The sequence below is a fragment of the Sebastes fasciatus genome, chromosome 3 (assembly GCF_043250625.1).
Source record: "Sebastes fasciatus isolate fSebFas1 chromosome 3, fSebFas1.pri, whole genome shotgun sequence".
Classification (NCBI taxonomy): Eukaryota; Metazoa; Chordata; class Actinopteri; order Perciformes; family Sebastidae; genus Sebastes; species Sebastes fasciatus.
Window position 1 is genome coordinate 9627350 of NC_133797.1, and position 20694 is coordinate 9648043.

General features: G+C 42.3%; 1 protein-coding gene across 1 annotated transcript; it reads right to left on the reverse strand.

Annotated features, from left to right (window-relative positions):
• On the reverse strand, positions 1-20406 carry chrnb3a (cholinergic receptor nicotinic beta 3 subunit a). The gene is made up of 8 exons (XM_074628800.1): positions 20013-20406; positions 9910-10061; positions 6890-6934; positions 5454-5563; positions 4780-5293; positions 3326-3516; positions 1713-1929; positions 1-599 (listed from the first exon to the last, which is right to left on the reverse strand). Exons 1-8 carry the CDS (start codon positions 20089-20091, stop codon positions 468-470), a joined length of 1440 nt encoding a protein of 479 aa, XP_074484901.1. The 5' UTR covers positions 20092-20406; the 3' UTR covers positions 1-467.
• Between the last annotated feature and the right edge of the window lie 288 nt (positions 20407-20694).

Here is a 20694-nt window from a genome sequence, read left to right on the forward strand (position 1 = left end):
TTGAATTTGTACATTAGATTTCTTTTAATTATCATCATCATTACAGCGCTTACAGCTGGCTGGACAACATGGTGCATGTGACACAAAAAAACAAGTCATTATTCATGGAGTGATATTCTGCTTGTTGTTGCATGTATAATTACACTGTTACAGTTATACAAACATGGATATTTAAATCATACACGCTACTATAACCTGCTTATTGCTTTCATTCCCTTTGCACTCTTGTGCATGCACCTTACAATGACTGACAAGTTGCATCTAGAACACTACAGTTTGCAGTGGTCATTACAGGCTGCGAACCAGACTGTAGGGAGGTAAAAGTTTGCAGCTCGAGCTCGTTTCTACAAAAGAAATATACAGTGTGAAAGTTTTATTGAGCTTCATCAATAAGTCACAGTCAGACAAGACAAACCGGAAAACAAGAACGAGCTGTTGGAGAGTATTCGTGAGTTTGTGTGTGTTCATCAAGGTGTGCTGAAGTACATCTGCAGAGCAGGGGTGAAGATTAGGACAGTTCCCAGTATTGACACTGTGAGGAAGGCCCACAGGAAGATCCTGTCCAACACCTGAGCCACGAACTTCCAGTCTTGAACAACCTGAATGAGACACAGAGAGAGAGAGCGATAAGAGAAGACGACAAAGAAAGGTCCACAGGTGTGAATCTGTGTCAGCCTCAAGCACTTTTTTCACACTGAAAACATCCCTCATTCAGGACATAATAACTACTTAGTGTCATTTTGATAGCAGTTATAAAGCAAATTAGATCAACTTAAAAGGACTGTATGTAAGTTTTTACAAATATAAACATGTTTTAATCTTTTTTTTATCGCCAATGTGTAAACAGGTTGTAACCTAACCTAAAAAATGAGACATTACGCGATTTTCTGGGTTTCCTCTATCAGCCTGTAGACGGCTTTTAATGTGAAGAATGCAGGCTGTTTTTTCCAGGAAAATCCAACGGATGTGATGTCATGCGCGCTCGTGAGTGACTTTATTTTGAGCTCCGCTTACAGTGCTAACAGTTGCAAAACAGGAATGTGACCGACATTAGGAGAAAAACTGTGTGTGTGTGTGCACATGGAAAGTGAGTGGTGAAGCAAGAGAGAGAGAGAGCAGCAGCGAGTGTGTGAGAAAAATAGCGAGCAGAAGTGAGTTTAGCTTTGAGAATATCGAGTGAATGTACAGTGGAAGTTGCAGTTTCTGCAGAAATAAATGCTGCAGCTCCTCATGACCAACAGAGGTTTCCCGTGTCTTGTTTCCCTGTTGCTAAGTGAAGTGACGGGGGTTAACTTAAGAGCAAGTAACGTTATCGACTCCAGCCCGGGAGACCAAAATTATCATTCATTTGGTAAGCTAACATTACTGCCAAGCATGTGAAATATGTAGTTATATTGTGGTTTTAGCTGGCTAATGTTGCTAACATTAATCAACATGATGCCTGTCAATCACATTCAGTCTCGTGTGTGTCGCCTCACTGTTTTGACCGATACTCGCTCACGTCTACATACAGTAGTGTGAGCGCGAGCGCGAGCAACAGGACGCTGACTGTTGTTGACTTAACGGCCACAGGTGGCACTGTTAACAAGCAATTTCTTATTCTTACATTGAGTGCCTTTAACAAACAAAGCTGTAACAGTAGAAAAAAATCAAAAGAGAATGTCACAGAACGTGTGAGCAAACACACTTTCATCCCGCTTCTGCCCACACACCTCCCGTATGAAATGCTCCTTCTTGATGTGACGGCTGATGTAGCGAACTGAATTGGTGGCTTTCTCCAGCATGGCCAGCCAGGCTGTGTTCTCATCCTCCTTCCCTGCGAGGGGGCCTCTCTGCTGACTAGCACTGTGAGCAGGAGCCCCCTTCCTCCCCACACCTTTGCGGGTCTTCAGCTCCGGACTGCGCATCTCCATATCTGGAAAGTGGAATCTGAGGAAAAAGGACACTAACTGTCAAGTCAATTGTGTTTATATAGCCCAATAGGCCTATCACAAATCACACATTTGCCTCTGTCTGTACAGCATACAACACCCTCTGTCCTTTACAACCCTAACAACCTCAGGAAGAGAAACTGAGTAACAACATAATGAAATAGCAACAAAGACAATCCATATGAAGAATTTGATACATATAATGTGAACTATGGCTGTTAACAGTTAACACGATAATAACTCAAATTAATTTTAACGCCACTAATTTCTTTAATGCATTAACGCAACTTGCGATTTTTAGGTTGTAGCGGGCTCAGGTTTAAAGCTAAAGTGAATATACTGGTATATGAGACTAAAAAAAACTAAGGAATACATTAGTACCAACCAGGTTATACTAGCTCGTTGCAAGGAGGCTAAATAACACTCCAAACTTGCGCTAAATTTTGGTGAGGGAAAACTGGCATGGCCATTTTCAAAGGGGTCCCTTGACCTCTGACCTCAAGATATGTGAATGAAAATGGGTTCTATGGGTACCCACGAGTCTCCCCTTTACAGACATGCCCACTTTATGATAATCACATGCAGTTTGGGTCAAGTCATAGTCAAGTCAGCACACTGACACACTGACAGCTGTTGTTGCCTGTTGTGCTGCAGTTTGCCATGTTATGATTTGAGCATATTTTTTATGCTAACTACAGTACATGTGAGGGTTTTTTTTGTTGATAATTAATTTCTTATATAAATATATACATACATTTGCATTAAGCAAGCTTATTTGCCCACTCCCATGTTGATAAGAGTATTAAATACTTGACAAATCTCCCTTTACAGTACAGTTAGAACCGATAAAAAAAATGTGATTAATTTGCGATTAATCACAATTAACTATGGACAATCATGCAATTTAATCAAAATTAAATATTTGAATCGATTGACAGCCTTAATGTGAACAGATATGAAAAGGTGGATCCACTGTTTTATTCATTTTACATATTTATCTACTAATATGTGCTGGCAAATGTTAAAGGATGAGTTCGACATTTTGGGAAATATGTTTATTTGCTTTCTTGTCGGGAGTTAGATTGATACCACTCTCATGTCTGCATGATAAATATGAAGTTACCACCAGGAGACTGAAAGCTTAGCCTAGAATAAAGACTGGAAACAGGGGGAAACAGCTAGCCTGGCTCTGTCCAGAGGTAACAAAATCAGACTACGAGCACCTCAAAAGCTTTCTAATTAACACGTTATATCTTTTTTGTTCAATCCATATGAAAACAGAAGTGTAAAAATGACAATATACTATTTCACGAGGGTTGTGTGTCAGAGTAGCGAACACGCATTTTTCGAAAAATGTTGAATTATTCCTTTAACCACAGCTGATCTTGTATTACCTGTCAGTGTGCCCCCTCATACAAAGCAGTCTGGGCAGTCTCTGAAGGAAGAGGCTCTTTACCCAGGGGGCCATGGGGTGATAAGTAGCAGAGGAACGGTGGTGGACGTTAATGACAAAGACTGTGACGATGATGGAGAAAGTGACGAAGATCATGATGAAGAGCAGGTATTCTCCGATCAGTGGGATCACCTGGGGAAAGAAAAATGGAATGGTTATAGCTAGTTCACACTCTATGACTTTAACCCTGATTTTCCGTTCCCTGACACTTGTTGGAGCTCCCCGACAAAAGCCCCAGATCATAGGCAAATCGGCGTTGGCTCACCGCTCGCACAATGGCGTTCGAGGGCTAAACTGTCCAAAGGGGCATCGCAGACACATTCCAGATCTCTAGCATGCTAAATATCTGAAACTGTTGGGGACTCCCGCCACGAGCTAGACACGGGTTGAGGGGAAACCTGGGGGAGGAGCCTGTAGCAATAGGAACTTACTGTATGTGTTGCATTTGCAACACAGAGCAAAGTTGTTGTTGCGCCTAGAGGAGTAAATAGTAAAAAAAGACGTGTGGAAACAGGCTAATTTGTGAACATGTGCCAATGACAACTTCAGCAATGTCTCACACATGGTATCATGTCATTTACCATATATTTCTAACATGTATTGTAGTGACAAAACGTTGTTTGGAGACCTCATTGGGGATCTTGTCATTAGAATGTATCCTACCCACAATGCATAACGGCAGTTGAAGCTTTATTAGTGTCTATTGTATGTTCAGTATGTTTTACGTTGCATTGTGGGATGATTTGATGTAAAATAATCCTCAATAAAGAATATAGAACAGTGGAATATAGTGAAGAAACAGTAGCTGCGTTCCGATCCACAGTGTACATAAACTGTCCCTGCTCCCTGTTCAGGGAATGTCAGTTATGGAAACTTCCCTTGAAAATCAATTCCTCCATTGGAAACACCCTGCAACGTCGCCAAAGCAGACATCACTTCCTCCGTGCGTTGGTAACGTCAACACCTCGGATACCTCTTGCTGCTACTGAGGAAATTTTACACTACTGAAATAAAATATTGATTATATCTCCTGCCGGATTAATAGTTAGATATCAATAACCTTATCGTTAAACTCAGCAATACTCCGCTAACTGCGATGTCTCCACACCACAACGCCGGCTGTGGCATGAGTGCTTACAGCAGCTAACATTAGCAGCTAACATTAACTGTATTGAACTAAGATGTATCTGAAGTCAGTAACTTCTTACAGTAATTGAGTTGACATGCAGTTTAAGCTGCAGGTAATTGAGAGGGCCCTGGTTGTGATCTGGGCACGCTGCAATTAAGATTATAATTAGGATAACTGAACACAGGAAAACGTTGGATAGATTTATAAATTACAGCCCGGTAGAAACTTTAAAATGAACATAGACTTCAACCCCTTAGGAAACCCACCTTTGAGGATGAAGGGATGATTTCCTCTATGACCAGGAGGAACACAGTGAGCGACACCAGCACAGAGGTGGAAAGTGACAGTTTCTCTCCTTCGTCCGATGGCAAATAAAACACCAGCACGGTCAGAAAGGAGAGGCCGAGGCATGGAATGATGAGGAAGAGGGTGTAGAATAAGGGCAATCTCTTAAGGATGAAGGAGTAGGTGACAAACGGGTACCAGTACACCTCATCCCTCCTGCTGCCCCTTTGTCCCGTGGCGTTGAGGATCTGCCACTCGCCGTTATCGAAGAAGTCTTTACGGTCCACGTAGTGATCCACCAGGACCAGGTCCACCATGTTTCCATCGTACGTCCAGGAGCCGAACTTCATGGAGCAGTTCTGTCGGTCGAAGGGGAAGAAGGTGACGTCCATGGTGCAGGAGGACTTGTAGCTGGCAGGTGGAGTCCATGTTATGGTGCCATCCCAACGCACAATGGCTTTGGTCATCAGGGAACCCTCGAAGCGACCGTCCGCACTGGGAGAAGATGGGAAAGAATGAAGTGGTGAGGAAAATCATTAAGACCAGGCAAGGTAAGACATCAATAAGGAAAGGAAAATGTATGTATTTGCATGCGAGTTATCAGGCACTGCCTCAGAATGTGCTACTGATGTGTGCAGAGTGCTGCATAACTCACTTTTCATACAGGACGATATCAGGCAGCCATATAGTCTCTGAAGGCACTCTGATGGAGACAATACCTCCATAGTCATCTGGGTTCCACTTCAGCTTCACATCAACCCACTCCTTTAGATAAATAAATAGCAATGCATGATAAGTAGCATGATAAGACACTGGATTCAGGAAAACTTAAGAAGTCTTTAAGTGCATCTTTTTCCATTTCAGCACCATGGACAGCACCAGACTGCTGCTAACTGCACAAAGCAAATGGAAACTATGTTTTTTCATTGTTGTCCATTTGTGTCTTGATTCAACATCTTAATGAGTAAACACTTTTATGTTTTTATTTTAGCAAAGTCTACTGATAATTTAAAAGAAGCAGTCCCAAATTGATGTCATCTCCTTTATATTCCGTAAATTGGTTTAATTAAGATTTATTGATTATTATGAAAAACTTTGTATTTTCATAAACTACGGTGTATTTATTTTGATGTTATATTATTTTATTTTGTCGATGCCCGTTAATGTTATATTCAGATTATATACCAGGGCCTACTAAGAATTACACTTAAAAACTCTCTAAAGAATCAACAAAGGAGTAAAGAAAAAAAGTTCTTTGATGAAAGTGAAGAATAAGACTCATTTACCAAGTGACCAACTCCTACATATGAACATTTAACACATTTAAGAGCAGCTCCCAAGAGATCACATGACTAATCACATGTATGCTCTAGTAGTTTAAGCAGGAGTAGGATTTAACCTATATCTGACACATTTTTGTTTTAAAATCCTTAAATTTTACTCAGTGAATGAACAAAATATCTGTAAAAGGAAGTGTTTGTATTTTACTTTTCTAAATGTAAGGGTGCTAAATTAATTAATAGCAGCAATTATTATAGCAGCAAACAACTGTTTGCTATGTAAAGATATACATAGAAGCGTAATGTCTACCTGAGCAGAGTATGAAGTCACTCTCCCTCTGTGTGTGTTGTAATCGGAGCTACTCTGTGCGGCTGCGCATGCATGTTAATGCATGTGAGTCCCCGTGAGTGTGCCCCACTGGCAGCTACCGCTGATAACGCCGTCGCCGTGGAAGCACAACTCCGGTTCCCCCCAGACCAACACTGGCAACTTCGAGCGGTTCGCCATGCCAACGGTAGTGCTTCTAGTTAGTCAGGCAGAACCGCTCTCCCCATTGGAAAAAAATGGCACAGCCAGCGCAGAGCGATTTTACTGCTGATCATGTGTAGACAGCTTTATATTCGACATTTTACATTTTAGGCTACGATAGCACATTGCAGCTACTGAATCTCACTACAGTATATCAAACTGTGTTAAAATGAACCGATCATAACCTAACCACTCTTGGCCACTTTAAGAATTCACAGATGTGAAAACGGCACCTCACAATTTAAATATCCAGCGTCTGTAAATGGTAGCGTTCATTTTTACCTGATAGAGCCAGACATTTGTAGTCATCAGTTGGTTCTTTTCATCCTGCAAGAAGACAGGGAAGACATTTTGTTCACTATTTATACATCTTAGTGGTGCTTACTGTGAACGATAAGAGAGGCTAATGAGGAGGTGAGGAGCAGACCAGAATCTGGAGACAAAATGGGATGAAAGAAAGTACTTAAAAATAGTTAAAAAGGAAGATTTTTTTTTCCCCAAAGAGGGTTAATTGCAACTCTTGCTTGCCACTAAGAAAGCACACTGGAACAGCTCGGGGGTTAAGAGCCTTGCTTCAGGGTACATCTACAGCATTTAATGAGCGAGAGTTGGTGACCAATATCACTGGCGATACCAATATACTGTAGGTACTACTGCCTCATCAAAGTATTGGCATGTACAGTACAAAATCAAAAGAGAGAGGCCTTGAGAGAGGGTGATGGAGAGGAGGAGGAGGAGGAGGAGGACAAAGACTAATGAATTTCTGGAAGTCAGAAAGGTTTTTCGATGTAAGTTGTTGAGTTTCTGTGCAGTAAAGCCTTGCAGAAACACACAAAGTTAAACTAAAGAAGAGAGAAAATCTATGGAATGGATTGGAATAGTTTTTCTGCTCTCGAGAGCCGCTGAGGCAAACCTGATTGCATACCAATCCTCTGCAGAAAAATTGATCTGAAGTGGGGTTTTTTGTTTCTTTTTTTAAATCACGGTAATTTTGCTAGAATACCACAAGATGGCACTATTTTAAATGTTCATTCTGCGTGGCAGAAGTACGGACATCAAAGGCTGATGTAGTCAAAATGTGGCCCTCTGTGGAGTTGTGGGAGCAGCTTTGTGTGTGTGTGTGTGTAGGTAGGTGTGTGTGTGTGTGTGTGTCCTTGTGTAAATAATGAATGCGATCTGGTTCCTCTCAGCCTGATGGCCTCATTACTTCCTCTGCTGCTATGGAAGACCACTTTGGACTTTTAACCTTTCTTCCTCTCTCTTCTTTTTACCCTCTCTTCCTGTCATTGCCCCTTTAAATCCCCCCCATCTTCTTACCCTCCTCCTCGTTTATGCTCACACTTCTGTCCTTGGTGGAGCTTCTGTACTATAGTTCCTCTGTTGACCTCCCGTAACAGCCAGCCCTTTCCATCTCTTACTCTCCCAACCTGCCTTTCTCTCTCATCTTTGTATTTGCCTTCCTCTGCCCTGGTTACCTTTTATCATTTCTTCTTAACATTCAATAGTAACCTTCTTTCCCGTACTAAACACATGACGGGCCACCTCGGAACAATCTTTACTAAATTCTTGTCATGGACTTCTTTCAGCACAGTTGCACGGCAGTTTGTGAAACACAACTGATTTGTGTACACAGACACCAATTTCAAATTTTTTTACGTGATGGTCAGCACAAAATCAATTTGTATGTAATCCATGTAATTGTGAACTGGGAAGTATAAAGAGCGTTTGTAAACGTGTGAAACCAGAAGTCAAAGTTGATGTCTTTGTTACGTAACTTCCGTTCTTGAGTTACGGCACTTCTGGAGTTATTTTAACCCAAACCACGATCTTTTCCTAAAGCTAACGAAGTAGTTTTTGTCACGTAACTTCTGTACTTAAGTTACGGCACTGCCGGTGTTATTCAAACACAAACCGTGATCTTTTCCTAAATCTAACGAAGTAGTTTGTTTGCTAAACCTAACCAAGTTGATATATTCCTAAACCTAGAGTGGAAATTGACACGTGTGTTACATGTTGCTGGACATTCGTAGTAAAAAACACAAAAAATATGTTTTGGAAAGTCGTGCTGAGCGTCACGAAAAATAAAACGGAAATTCATGTCTATGTACACAAATCAAATAGATTCAATTTTGTAACTATTTCACGAACTGCCGTGAGACTGTGTTGCTTCTTTCTATTCCCTCTCTTACCTCTTTCCTTTTCAAAAATAATCACCTCAGTCTCAGTGATGGTGAGTTTCACTTCCTCCCTTCCTCCATTCCTTACTTTCCTCTCTCGATCTAAAAAAATAACCCTCCGATGCTCAAAAGACTGTAACAGGATTTTATTAACCATATTACATAAGGCAATTTTAATTCCTGTAGAGGGCTTCTTTAACAGGTACACAGCTTAAGACTGTGTGCTGCGTTGGTCTCCTGGTACCATTAGAGCATCCAAGTCTAGTTCTACTTTGCTCAAGGGCGCTCAGGATGTGATCACTGAGACGGTTTAAAATTCCCCCATCTATCTAATATTAATATAATAAATAATGTATGGCACGGACAGAGCCAGAGCTGCCATTTAGGACACGGAGGTCATGTCCTCAGCATTCTATTTTATTTGTGGGCTTTAGCAGCATCTTTCTGATTGGCTTTTCAAAGGTCAGCCTGATTTTATTGATTTTTCTTCTCCAGTTCTGCCTCTGTCAATTGTACTAAAATGCAAAGTGATTTCACAAGCTGCATACAAATAAGATGCAGATGTTCAAATCAAAATCTGTCCAATACTCCACATAAATACAAACAACTTATTTATTTATTTTTGCTGAGAATTCATGAGAAATGGCCTAATCATTTTTCATTCAGTTCCGCTTTGTTATCCATTTCATATAAACCTACTCCCTTTTCCCATTCAACACAATTACAGGAACCACAACATAACAAACTGGCCAGGATACATTTAACAAAAGTAGTATTCATGCAGGTGAACAGCACATTAGGATGGATGGAGCATGTATGAGCCTTGTTTTAAATGTGCTTCTAGACACAACCCAGTAGACCCATTCTCTATCAATAAAACTTGAAGTAACTTAACATTTCTATAGGCTATATTAAGGCTGTCAATCTAATAACATATTTAATCATGTTTAATTGCATGATTGTTCATTGTTAGCAAATTAATGTTCAAAATGTACTCTAAAGGGAGATTTGTCAAGTATTTAATGCTACAACTAAAAAATCGCAAGTTGCGTTAATGCGTTATTATCATAGTGTTAACTTTGACAGCCTTTTGTGTGTTTGCATGTCCAGGTGTTGTTTCCTTACCACATCAACCAGCTGTGAAATCTTGAGTCCAAAACATACAGTGATGGTGTCGTTGGCGTGCAGGACAGGCCGCACCCACTTCTGGTAACCCCTGAAAAGGTTCCTCAACAAGGAATCCTCCATCTCGGCCAGCGACACAAAGTCTTCCTGATCTGGAAGGAGCCAAAGGAGAAGGAAGTGATGAGGAAAAAATAGAGAGGAAGCAAGTTTGGGAGAGAAAATGGTATAGTGTTCGTGAGGATATACAGTAGCGATGGATATGATTATAAGTAGCCTGAAGCTGGTGCTCTGCTAATATGCTGCTTTTGCTATATGCGAGTTGCGTAGACATTGTGTGTTACACTCAATACTGTGCCTGAATGCATGCTGTGCTGGCACTGATGGAGGACTAATATTGCTTGCTTTGGCTTCCATACTGCTCTGGAGTGGAAGTAGGTTATAAAACCCTCCAACAGCGAGCCTGCATCGATGCCGACTTACTGGCCACGTGCAAGGCCGTTTATTGTTCATCATGGAACAAATGTAAGTTCCATGCAACTACCCGTACAAACGAAAACTGCTCAAACTACGAAACATTTAATATTGTCATACAGACGTTAACAACTTATGGTTACGTTGTATTTAGGATCAAATGTCTAGTCTATAAAACGGTAGACGTGTTCATTTGATTATAAAAAAATTAAGCAGCTCATGAACATCAGAGCTAAAAACGAGAAGATATTTACAAAAAAAAGAAAGAAATGCCACTAAAGAAACATGGTAGTAATTTTTATATTTAGTTTCTCTGTCTATTGCATATTATTTTTATTCTTAATACTATGAACCTTTGCACATGCCCTTGAATATATCTAGCACATTCCTGCCAAGCTCTTTCATTTTAAACGGATACATTGTACTTTTTTTAGGCCTATTTTTAAAAATATTTTTAATGTATTTTTTGCTATTCTATATTTATGTTTCTTGTTTATTCAGTAAAACACCAAAGCAAACTCCTTGTATGTGAAAACCTACTTGGCAATACATTTTATGCGGAGTGAATGTAATGAGTCTGACACCTCACTGCCCACACTGTTACTTATGTAGCTCATTATTAATGCTCTGTAGAACAGTTGCCGCTTGATACGAAACCATGGTTACGAAACATTAGGACAGTTTCTGTTTCTGTTGGAGAGAGTGAAGTTCGTTCCAAAGCTTGCCGCTGTATTTGTACCCTACACCTTAAAGAAGGGTGCTTCATTCAGCTGTGAGTGTGACTACAAATGGAGTTCACTCCGTCACGATTGGGATTGGGAAGGGTCCAGTTTGGTAAAGGCCCATTGTGTAATATACAGCCACACTAGCAGCTCTGTGAGGCTGTAAGGCTCACAATGACAGTGCTAACATGCCGATGCTGATTGCTAATTAGCAATACGCTGATGAGAATGTTATTAGTTTTGCAGGTATTTGGTCATAAACCAAAGAATTGGATAAACAGAAGTTCTGACCGGATGTCAGAGAATCACCCCAGCTGTTACAATTCATCCTGAAGGGGGCATGGACGTGTGCACCAAATCCCATGGCATTCCATCCAATAGTTGTTGAGACATTTCACTTAAAACCACAAATGTCACCCTCATGGTGGCGCTACAGGAGAAGCCAGAGGATCACCAAAGTTGTTAGGATTCATCCTCTGGGTACCATGAATATCTGTACAAGATATTGACAATCGATTCGATGGTTGTTGAGATATTTCAGTCTGGACCAAAGTGGTGGACTGACTGACCAACAGACTGACATTGCCATCCGTACAGTCATACCACTAAATATGGACGGAGCAAGAAATTTGACAAAACTACTTTTTTCTCTTTTCAGACACTCTATAAAGTAAATTGCGTATTTGATTACACACTATTGATTCAGCCACTAGATGTCGCATTCTCGATGCCAGGCACTTACCGGCAATCTCAGCCATATATCCGTTTTTTCCACACCAACTGATGACCCAGAGATTCCACGTGATACCAATGTTGTTTTACTATTGGCTCACAAGCCTTGTCAGAAGTGGGAAAGTCCGATTATCTTCCACAGAGATAAACAAACATTCATTTTGGACCGGCCGAAATGTTTAAGATTATTAATTCACAATCATAATAATTTTTTCATGAAGTCATACTTTTATTGGGCACCTTTCTAAAAGCTCTGTGGATGTATTATTTAAAGATATCTATATTTGTTTACATCAAAAATGTTATTAATAAGTAAACATACACACATTAATCAATTATGAAAACAATTTTTTTGCACCCCTTATTATATGGCTAGTTTGCTCGCATGCATGTAATATGCATGTGCACAGACAGACTTGCACAGAAATGTCACCCTCTTCCAACTCTTCCATGTTTAAGAACATACAAAGACACAGTCGTGCATGAACAAAGTGAACCACCTCCCCAGAGTCTCAAAAGCAAGTGGAGGGAAAAATTAAGTCAGGGCCTTAGAGTCAGACACACACACACAAACACACACTTTCAACCCCGGACTGACAGCTGGTCATGGCCGAGCGAATGCATCTAAGCTCCCAAGGCTGACAAAATGATCACGCTGACATGATCACCTCAGACAGAACAATTGCCAGGGGAGACGAGCTGAGCTCCGAGCGCTTTGTGCAGCCAGGCACAAGACATAATAGTCAGTTAAAGAGTGATGCTCACGCTGAGCAGGAGACGAGCGCGATGAAGGAACGCTGCTTTCACTTCATCAGCAACCGAGTGCACCACCAAGTTCGAGTGCAGACAGCTGGGAGATGTCAGGTCTCTTAGGTAGACAATTACGGAAAACGCAGTGTAATTCAGTTTGGTTAATACACAGTCAGCCTGTTCAGAGACTCCTCAGTGGCTTAAAGTTACTTGATTCTACTGACAGCCAGCGTGCTCATCAAGAGCTTTAACGTCCTGTCGAATTGTCCTCGAGCAAGACACTGAACCTCTTCCCCATTCCTCGTCGTAACTCACTCTGAAAGATGCAGATGACGGCGGCATTTGCTGGCCGCTCAGAGCATTATGTGGTATTTATACTCAAGCCGCACAGCAGAGCCTCCCCTCATTAACTCTATCAACTCTGAGCTCCGAGCGTTCGGCTGCATTAAGAGGACGATATTTGGCACGGCCAGTGGTAGCGTTGCAACAGAGGCGGATGCTGATAGACAGAAAAGACGAGTTTGAATCAACAGCCTCTCAAACAAAGGGAATGGAGCAGAGGAATGGAGAGAGCTGATAAGGGAAGGAGTGAGACAGAGTGACCCAGAGCAATTCCCTTCAGTGTCTGAGGGAGACAGAACAAGGGGGCAGAGTAGAGGTTGGTGCAGAAGGAGAAGTGAACTGGGGCAAAGGGAATGAGAACCGACAGCAAAACGGATAGCAGGGAGAAAGCAAATTCCCATTTTTGCTTTTTTCTTAACACAAGCTTGTGTACCTCGCAAGCAAATCCTTCGCTACATATATTACTTGATACACTAGGTTCTGCTACTGTAGTTCAGTATTTTTTTTATTCATTTCTCTGTCCCTGAATTTGCACATAAGTTATCCAGAACAATTTTTCAATAGCTGTATCATTATCTGTTTGTATTTCTTGTTTAAAGGACCAGTGTGTAACATTTAGGGGGACCTATTGGCAGAAATGGAACATAATAATAATAAGTATGTTTTCTTCAGTGTATAATCACCTGATAATAAGAATCATTGTGTTTTCGTTACCTTAGAATGAGCCGGTTAAATCTACATTTGGAGCGGGTCCCCTCACCACGGAGTCCGCCATGTTGCACCGCCATGTTTCTACAGTAGCCCAGAACAGACAAACCAAACTCTTGTTAACTTTTCCTGCTTGGGCCGGAGTCGATAACATTACTCGTTCCCGTCGCTGCCGCTCTCTCTCACTTGCTTCACCACTCACTTCCCACGTACACACACACTACACACTGGCTCTGCTCCAAATGGCTCTAGAGAGGGACATTCGCATTTTCACGTCGGCCACCGTAGCTCTCCAACATGCTTGGCACACGAGAGAGGCTTCAGTTGGGGGCAATCTCCTCACCTCACTGCTAGATACCACCAGATCCTACACACTGGACCTTTAAGTTTTCACATGAAAGGGGCTATTTCAAGGACAAAACTCAGGTTCAGGCTTGCAGTTAAGTAACACTTGGCATCGCCTTGTCGGGGTTTATTTCACAACAATGACCCGCTAGCTGTACATTATCCCGCTTATTACACGGCTGCTTACTTGAGAAATCAATCATTTGACTTAAAAACTGTCCGCAAGAATCCAACATCAGAATTGCGACCATAGCAACGGTCTGTTATACATAGCAACAGTTGCTGCTCTAAAGAAATAACAGACTAGATCATTATAAATTGGTTTCTACCAAGAACTGGTACTGTAGCTCTATAGCTTTGGATACACAACCATAACGTGATAGTAATATAAATTCATTGTTGATTTAGTTTCTACTTTGTAGTACGGTAAGACAAACATGTATGTGTGCTTGTCAATATCTGTGAGCTATAGTATGTAGACGGAGCGGTCACAGCCGGTGTGAACGGTGCAGCGGCTCAGGGTGGAAACCTGCAGCCTCGCAGCGAAAGCTGGACCAGAGAGGCCAGACACACAGCCACCAAATGTTAAAGATCAAAGTAAGCGCTCTACATATATTGAGCACCTTCTTTTCTTGTAAAATGTCCCGTGTAATCGGTCACACCGAAGTTGTCACAAGTTTATTAACCGGTAGAAAAAATTTCCTCATCGTCACATCCCTACTTGTCAATAGCGCGGTATTGCAATATTGCGACAGCCCTTCTTCCACAGGACTTTGATCAGAAACGTAGCCTATTTGTCATACGCCAAAAACAAACATAATCCGGGAGGAAATACATCTCCCTTGAAACATAATTGACAATGCAGTTTCATTGTATGGGAATGTAATTTTTTAGGAGACCCGGCTGGCATGTGAGGAAACGAGAAAACTCAGAGAGTGCTTTTGGGTGTGTGTGTGTGTGTGTGTGTGTGTGTGTGTGTGTGTGTGTGTGTGTGTGTGTGTGTGTGTGTGTGTGTGTGTGTGTGTGTGTGTGTGTGTGTGTGTGTGTGCATGGACACAAATGTATCCTTATATTCCCTGTCTTCAGTCTACTCCTGTTTCCTGTTGGGTGTGTTTGAATCTGAAGTTAAAGTACACACAGCCTGTTCAGACTCAGACAGATTACCTCCCATTGCATCAGATCCCCTGTAAAGCACTCAGTTTGTAAAGGCTTGAAACAGGCCGTCAGTACACTCAGTCAGCTGAACCCTATCTAGCATCTCTACAGGAAGCAACTCTGTCTCAAGATCCTCATCAACAAAAACACACAAGCGAAACTAGTCAAACGCCACAGGGATGGATCCCTCCCTCAGATAGAGACTGATTGACTCTGGGTGTGTGTGTGTGTGTGTGTGTGTGTGTGTGTGTGTGTGTGTGTGTGTGTGTGTGTGTGTGTGTGTGTGTGTGTGTGTGTGTGTGTGTGTGTGTGTGTGTGTGTGTGTGTGTGTGTGTGTGTGTGTGTGTGTGTGTGTGTGTGTGCGTGCGTGCGTGCGTGCGTGCGTGCGTGCGTGCGTGCGTGCGTGCGCGCGTGCGCGCGCGCGCGCGGTTGATTGAGCAGAAGTGAAGGGGATACTATTGATTAGAACGTACGGCCTGATGGCTGGGGGGATGGGGCTGATTCTCTGTGAGGAAATGATGATGCATTACTGTGTCTGTGTGTGTATCTATTTGCTATACAGACGACATAACAAGACATTGTACACACATGTACACTGTGTGTGTGTGTGTGTGTGTAAGAGAGGAAACTACAGTGTGCTGATGATTGATACAGACACAGGGGTGACCCAGAGTTCAAACAAACACCCTGTCTCCTCGTCAATCTAAAACACCCCATGGGTGACACAGTGGTATGATCACCTAGTCCCTTCCACCATCTGTTCACTGTGGAGCCACAGCAGGACGTACCATTGAGAGGGGTAAAAGGATGAGAGGAAAAAACAGAGGGGAACCCATTTTTTTCTTCACACACTAGTGCAAATGAAAGACTTTTTGCCTTTTCTCAATGCAGTTGTCACTGATTTCTAATGAGACCTTTGGAATAGGGGGAAAGGCAAGAATGAAGAGAGAATCATAGAGAAAGAGAAAAGAGAGAGGGAAGCCAGCTTTGCAATCTGAGCTGCAGCCCTGCTCATGTTTACCCACAATGCAACAGGGCAGGTATCTCTGGGGGGAGCCAAGACTTTTCACAATGGTTAACCCCATCAGTCATAATGCCCTTAAGGCATGTACTGTACCGTATGTGAGCGAACACGCCAACACGTCAGTTCACACATAGTCATTGGGTGTCAAAGACACTGAGCATCGCATGACCAGAGGTGACCGCATGTGTGCAATATTACTGTAAGAAAGTAGGCTCGTTCGAGATGAACTGCACCTCGCCTGGAAAGTAGACGAGATCAGGCGGCAGCAGCAGGTGGCGGAGACAAAAAGCTGCGGTCAAGTCAGACAGTTTCCATTTCCAACAGCCTTCAAAGAAATTACAGGAAGTCACAGGAAAAGTGACATCCTGTTAGATCCGATCTGCAGGCTACTTGTAGTTTGCAGACCACGCTGGGATTTATTCATATTTGTTTGTAAATATATGTGGAACTGCGCGTGTGTCTGGCATTGGATTCTATCCTTTATTATTTTTATGTCCACTTTGTAAAGCACTTTGTGATGAGCAGTCGTTTTGATAAGTGCTATATAAATAACCTTCATTATTATAATTATTATTAATATTGTTATCAACCAAAATATTTTTTAACAGATGAAACCTTCATTGCGCAGACTTATAGCCTACATTCTAGTGTTAAATATTACAATTACACAGAAAGTTCGGACATTTTACAACACCTGTTGTTTGTTGGCAAAACTAAGAGTCCATCAGCTCTTTGATCAGGCGACAGCCAGGCGTTTCCCATCATGCCCTGGGTCTTGCAGTCGGTGGAGAGCAACTGCGGTGCCCGGCTCTAAAAACTGCGGCCGCCTCGATCTTGTGAGGTTATCGTTGCCCACGTGTGCATGACATCAGAGCAAGTCGGGATCAAGTCAGACACAAATCTAACCGGCATGCATTGCGGGGTGATTGCCGGTGAACGATTCTGCGCAGGTTTCATGTCCGCCTTTAACCTGATGAGCTCTGAGAGGAGCCACATGGCTCACCTGTGCTATTCAGAGTCAACTAGGCACAGGTGAGCCCAATCAGAAGACAATCAGGAGAAGAACCTTTCTCTGTTTGCCCTGCTACCAGCCATACCTGAGCCCCATCAAGTGTGTTTTCTGAAGTGAGTTCTTCATGTCTCTGTTCACTTTAGGACTTGATTCATGGGTTAAACTGGAATATGTTTGTGATTAGACATTATCTGGATTTCAGTTCATTATGATTGCATTGAGTAAATGCATGTGCAATGCTGCTGTGTTGATGTCATGCATCTTCCTTGTTTGTGTATGAATGCAGACAGCACTTGATGAGGTTAAAGGGGAAACCCATCTGAAATAAAGTCTTCTTTGGTGGAATTTCCTGTCTCTCTCCCTGATTCCGGTTGCCTCACATCCATTGTCTAAACGTCCAGAGTCTCCAGCCCTCACCACTTTAGTCACCTGAACAATTACTGTACACAGCCGTTGTCATTGTAATTCAAAGAAATACTATGGAAACTGTTGTCAGCAGTATCTGGAATATTCAGAGTAACTGAGACATCATTTATGGGAAGACGTGGGCTGCGTCCAAAATCGCATACTAGGCACTACATACTCAAAGTGCGTACTATTGTTCAACATACTTTTGTGTGAATTAACAGTAAGAGGCCTATGTGTCTTTTTGGACACACTGAACTGTAATTATCGCATCCCGAGAGCCTCCTTGTCAGTTGGAGACCTGTAACCATGGTAACCCGTGCCAACCTTATGTGACCAAAACGACGGTTTGTGAGAATCTATGTCTTAATTTAAAATATATATTATGCCTAGCAAAGTGGAATCTTATACTTACACTTAAATTAAAGCTTTATTGACATCGCAGACTTGTCCAATGTCTGTTGTGAATGTTGTCGTCACTACCACAATGCATTGTGGGATATTTATGTCGCGGTAGTGTCCAGCGTTGCATACTGTAATATTTCACTGGAAATAGTATGCAATTCGCGTACTATTGGTTTCATACTAAGGTTTCGGACATACTAAAAAATCTCACATACTGTTTAGCGTACTAAACGGTATGTTGGTGTGGAATTTCGGACGCATCCTGGGACATCATTTGGGGAAAAACATGCTGTGGTTGAACTTTAAGGGAGTTGGCAGCATATACAGTACGTCGGAGACATATGTTGTGTTCCAATCTGCGTACTTCTGTACTTACACTTTTTTGAGTGCATACATGTAAGTGTGTTCACACTGTGAAGTACAGCAAAATGCAGTGCACTCGAAGTACCCGGATGTTGTACTCAAAACGGTCAAATCGTTGAGTGTGGAACACCGTCTTGGCTACATAGCGGAAAGGGCGGGACCACGACCACTATTCAAACATGTGAAAATGGCGGCAGATGATGCTGGAGCTTTTGCAGTGCTGAACAACGTACCTTATAGATGTCTGTGGGCTACGTAGATAACAGAATAAAACAATACATTAACATACCGGTGCGTTTTCAGCCAACAGGAGGACACATCGTAGGCGTTGGAAACGTAATTTCCACTTTGCTTTCGTTTTCTGTGTATCCTTGATCAACAAAGCAGGCAGATATTTTGGCGGGTAGTTGACTGGTAAATCCTGAAGGAGGCAGCAGGACACAAAGGATGCCAGCTGCCGTAAAACCCCGAAGATGAAGAATTTAGAAGATATTTTGGCGGGTAGCGAGCCGCATTGAAATGTTGCGATCGTCATTTCCTGTAAGTGCTCCGCAGAGTATTCAATTTGAGACGACCCTACCCTGTTGAAATTCACGCACAACTCAAGTAAGTACAAAGTGCACAGAGTGCACTACATTGAAGTGTACTTCTGGAAGTACGTGGATTGGAACACACTGAAATATTTGAAAAGCTGGACAGATCAAATCTGCATGACGCTACAGGGTAGTGAGATTTTTTTTTTTTTTTTTTTTTTTTTTGTAATTTGGGTGAACTGAACCTTTAAAATCCAAGTATGACATGGCATGCTAACCTGCTAGGTGACATAATTCCTTTGCAGGAAGCTCAGTGTCACTTTAAAATGTGATTCTTCATTAACTTAACTGTGGACCCAGACAGCTAATTGGTCGCTGAAGGTGATGGATTAATCATTTGCACCAATTTGGCACCACTTCTCTCCCCTGTCACTATAACACGTACACACACACACACACACACACACATATATGCTGCATAATTATACAGCAAGAGTAATGTACAGCATGTGCTGCCAAGAGCAAACCCCATCTCAAGATTAGAGTGATGTAAATGTACTTTACAGTATAAACTGCACACTGCTTTTCTGTAAACTCAGCACCACATTGTTTATTTTTCATAACACCATATCTGAGTCACAGCTTTATTATGTAAGGGAATTCTTTTCTCATTAATTTCAGTGGGTTTTTTTTATTGTCCCACATTTGTTGTTGTCTTGCAGCTTGATATATGTGATATATAGAGCCATGAATCAGTCCTACATCCCCAGGAGGGCGCTGCTCTCCCATCCTTTAATAAATCATGAATGTGCTCCTCTCACCTGACCCCATCATTCTGTCCTGCTGTCACCATTAAAAGTGCAATCACATCTGAATTATACAATATGCCAGCTCCCATAGAAAACTCTTTCCGCATTAAGAAGCACTGTGCAGGATGGAGCAACATCACTCTGTTTGATTAGTGAGTCTGTAATGTGGTGGGATGCTGTGTTTTGATCGCGCAATAACCAAATCCTCACCAGAATTAACATGTTTCTGCATCCTAAGTCAATTTGTTTGGACAGATGAGATGCTAACAGGCAGTAGTAGCGCACCTTCAACAGTTTAAAGAGCCCAATGTGTTTCCTGATTCTTACCTTCCGTAGTAGCCTTCCCGAGAGCAAGGGAGAACCACAACACCGCGACCACAAACTTCATGCTCCCTCTGATCATCATCTACAACAGTGATGATTGCATGTATCCAAAGCGCAGATCAGATCATTGTAGTGTTCACACACACAGTCCTGCAGTGAGCATCACTTCGAGCAGCCGAGTGTGGGACCTCCGGAGTATCACCGTGCTGCTGGCCGCTTTAAATAATGAAGGACAGCCGGTTGTTGGTGGCTTTGTAGAACAGGACCGCCTTCACACGATGTGGAGCAGCAGCAGCAGCAGCAGCAGCAGCAGCGCGTGTGATGCTTTTTTTTTCTTCCTCGTGTTGTGTCGCCTGTTCTGTTTCCCTGCAGCTTCTTATCGTGTGTGTGTGTGTGTGTGTGTGTCCCGGTGCAGAGATGGGGATGCTGCCGGAGCAGAGCAGAGAGGAGCGGAGCAGAGCCGGGCTGAGGGCTGAGGGCGGGACGGAGGAGGGCTGGCCCGTCAGAGGATGAGGAGAGGACAGAGATCTGGTACCCATCCAGAGGTAGGTGGGTAGGTAAATACATTCAATAAATAAATAAATGAAAAAATATATATTTAATTGCGATTAACCGCATGATTGCCCATAATTAATCGCAATTAATCGCACATATCTTTTATCTGTTCAAAGTGTACCTTAAAGGG

Bases quoted from the DNA above. Each gene is read 5' to 3' on its own strand.
- chrnb3a (XM_074628800.1), bottom strand. From the start codon at position 20,091: ATGATGATCAGAGGGAGCATGAAGTTTGTGGTCGCGGTGTTGTGGTTC. The intron at 10,062-20,012 runs GTAAGAATCAGG...GGCTCCTTCCAG, and splicing joins CGGGAAGGCTACTACGGAAG to ATCAGGAAGACTTTGTGTCG. The intron at 6,935-9,909 runs GTAAGGAAACAA...GTCTTCTTGCAG, and splicing joins TTTCACAGCTGGTTGATGTG to GATGAAAAGAACCAACTGAT.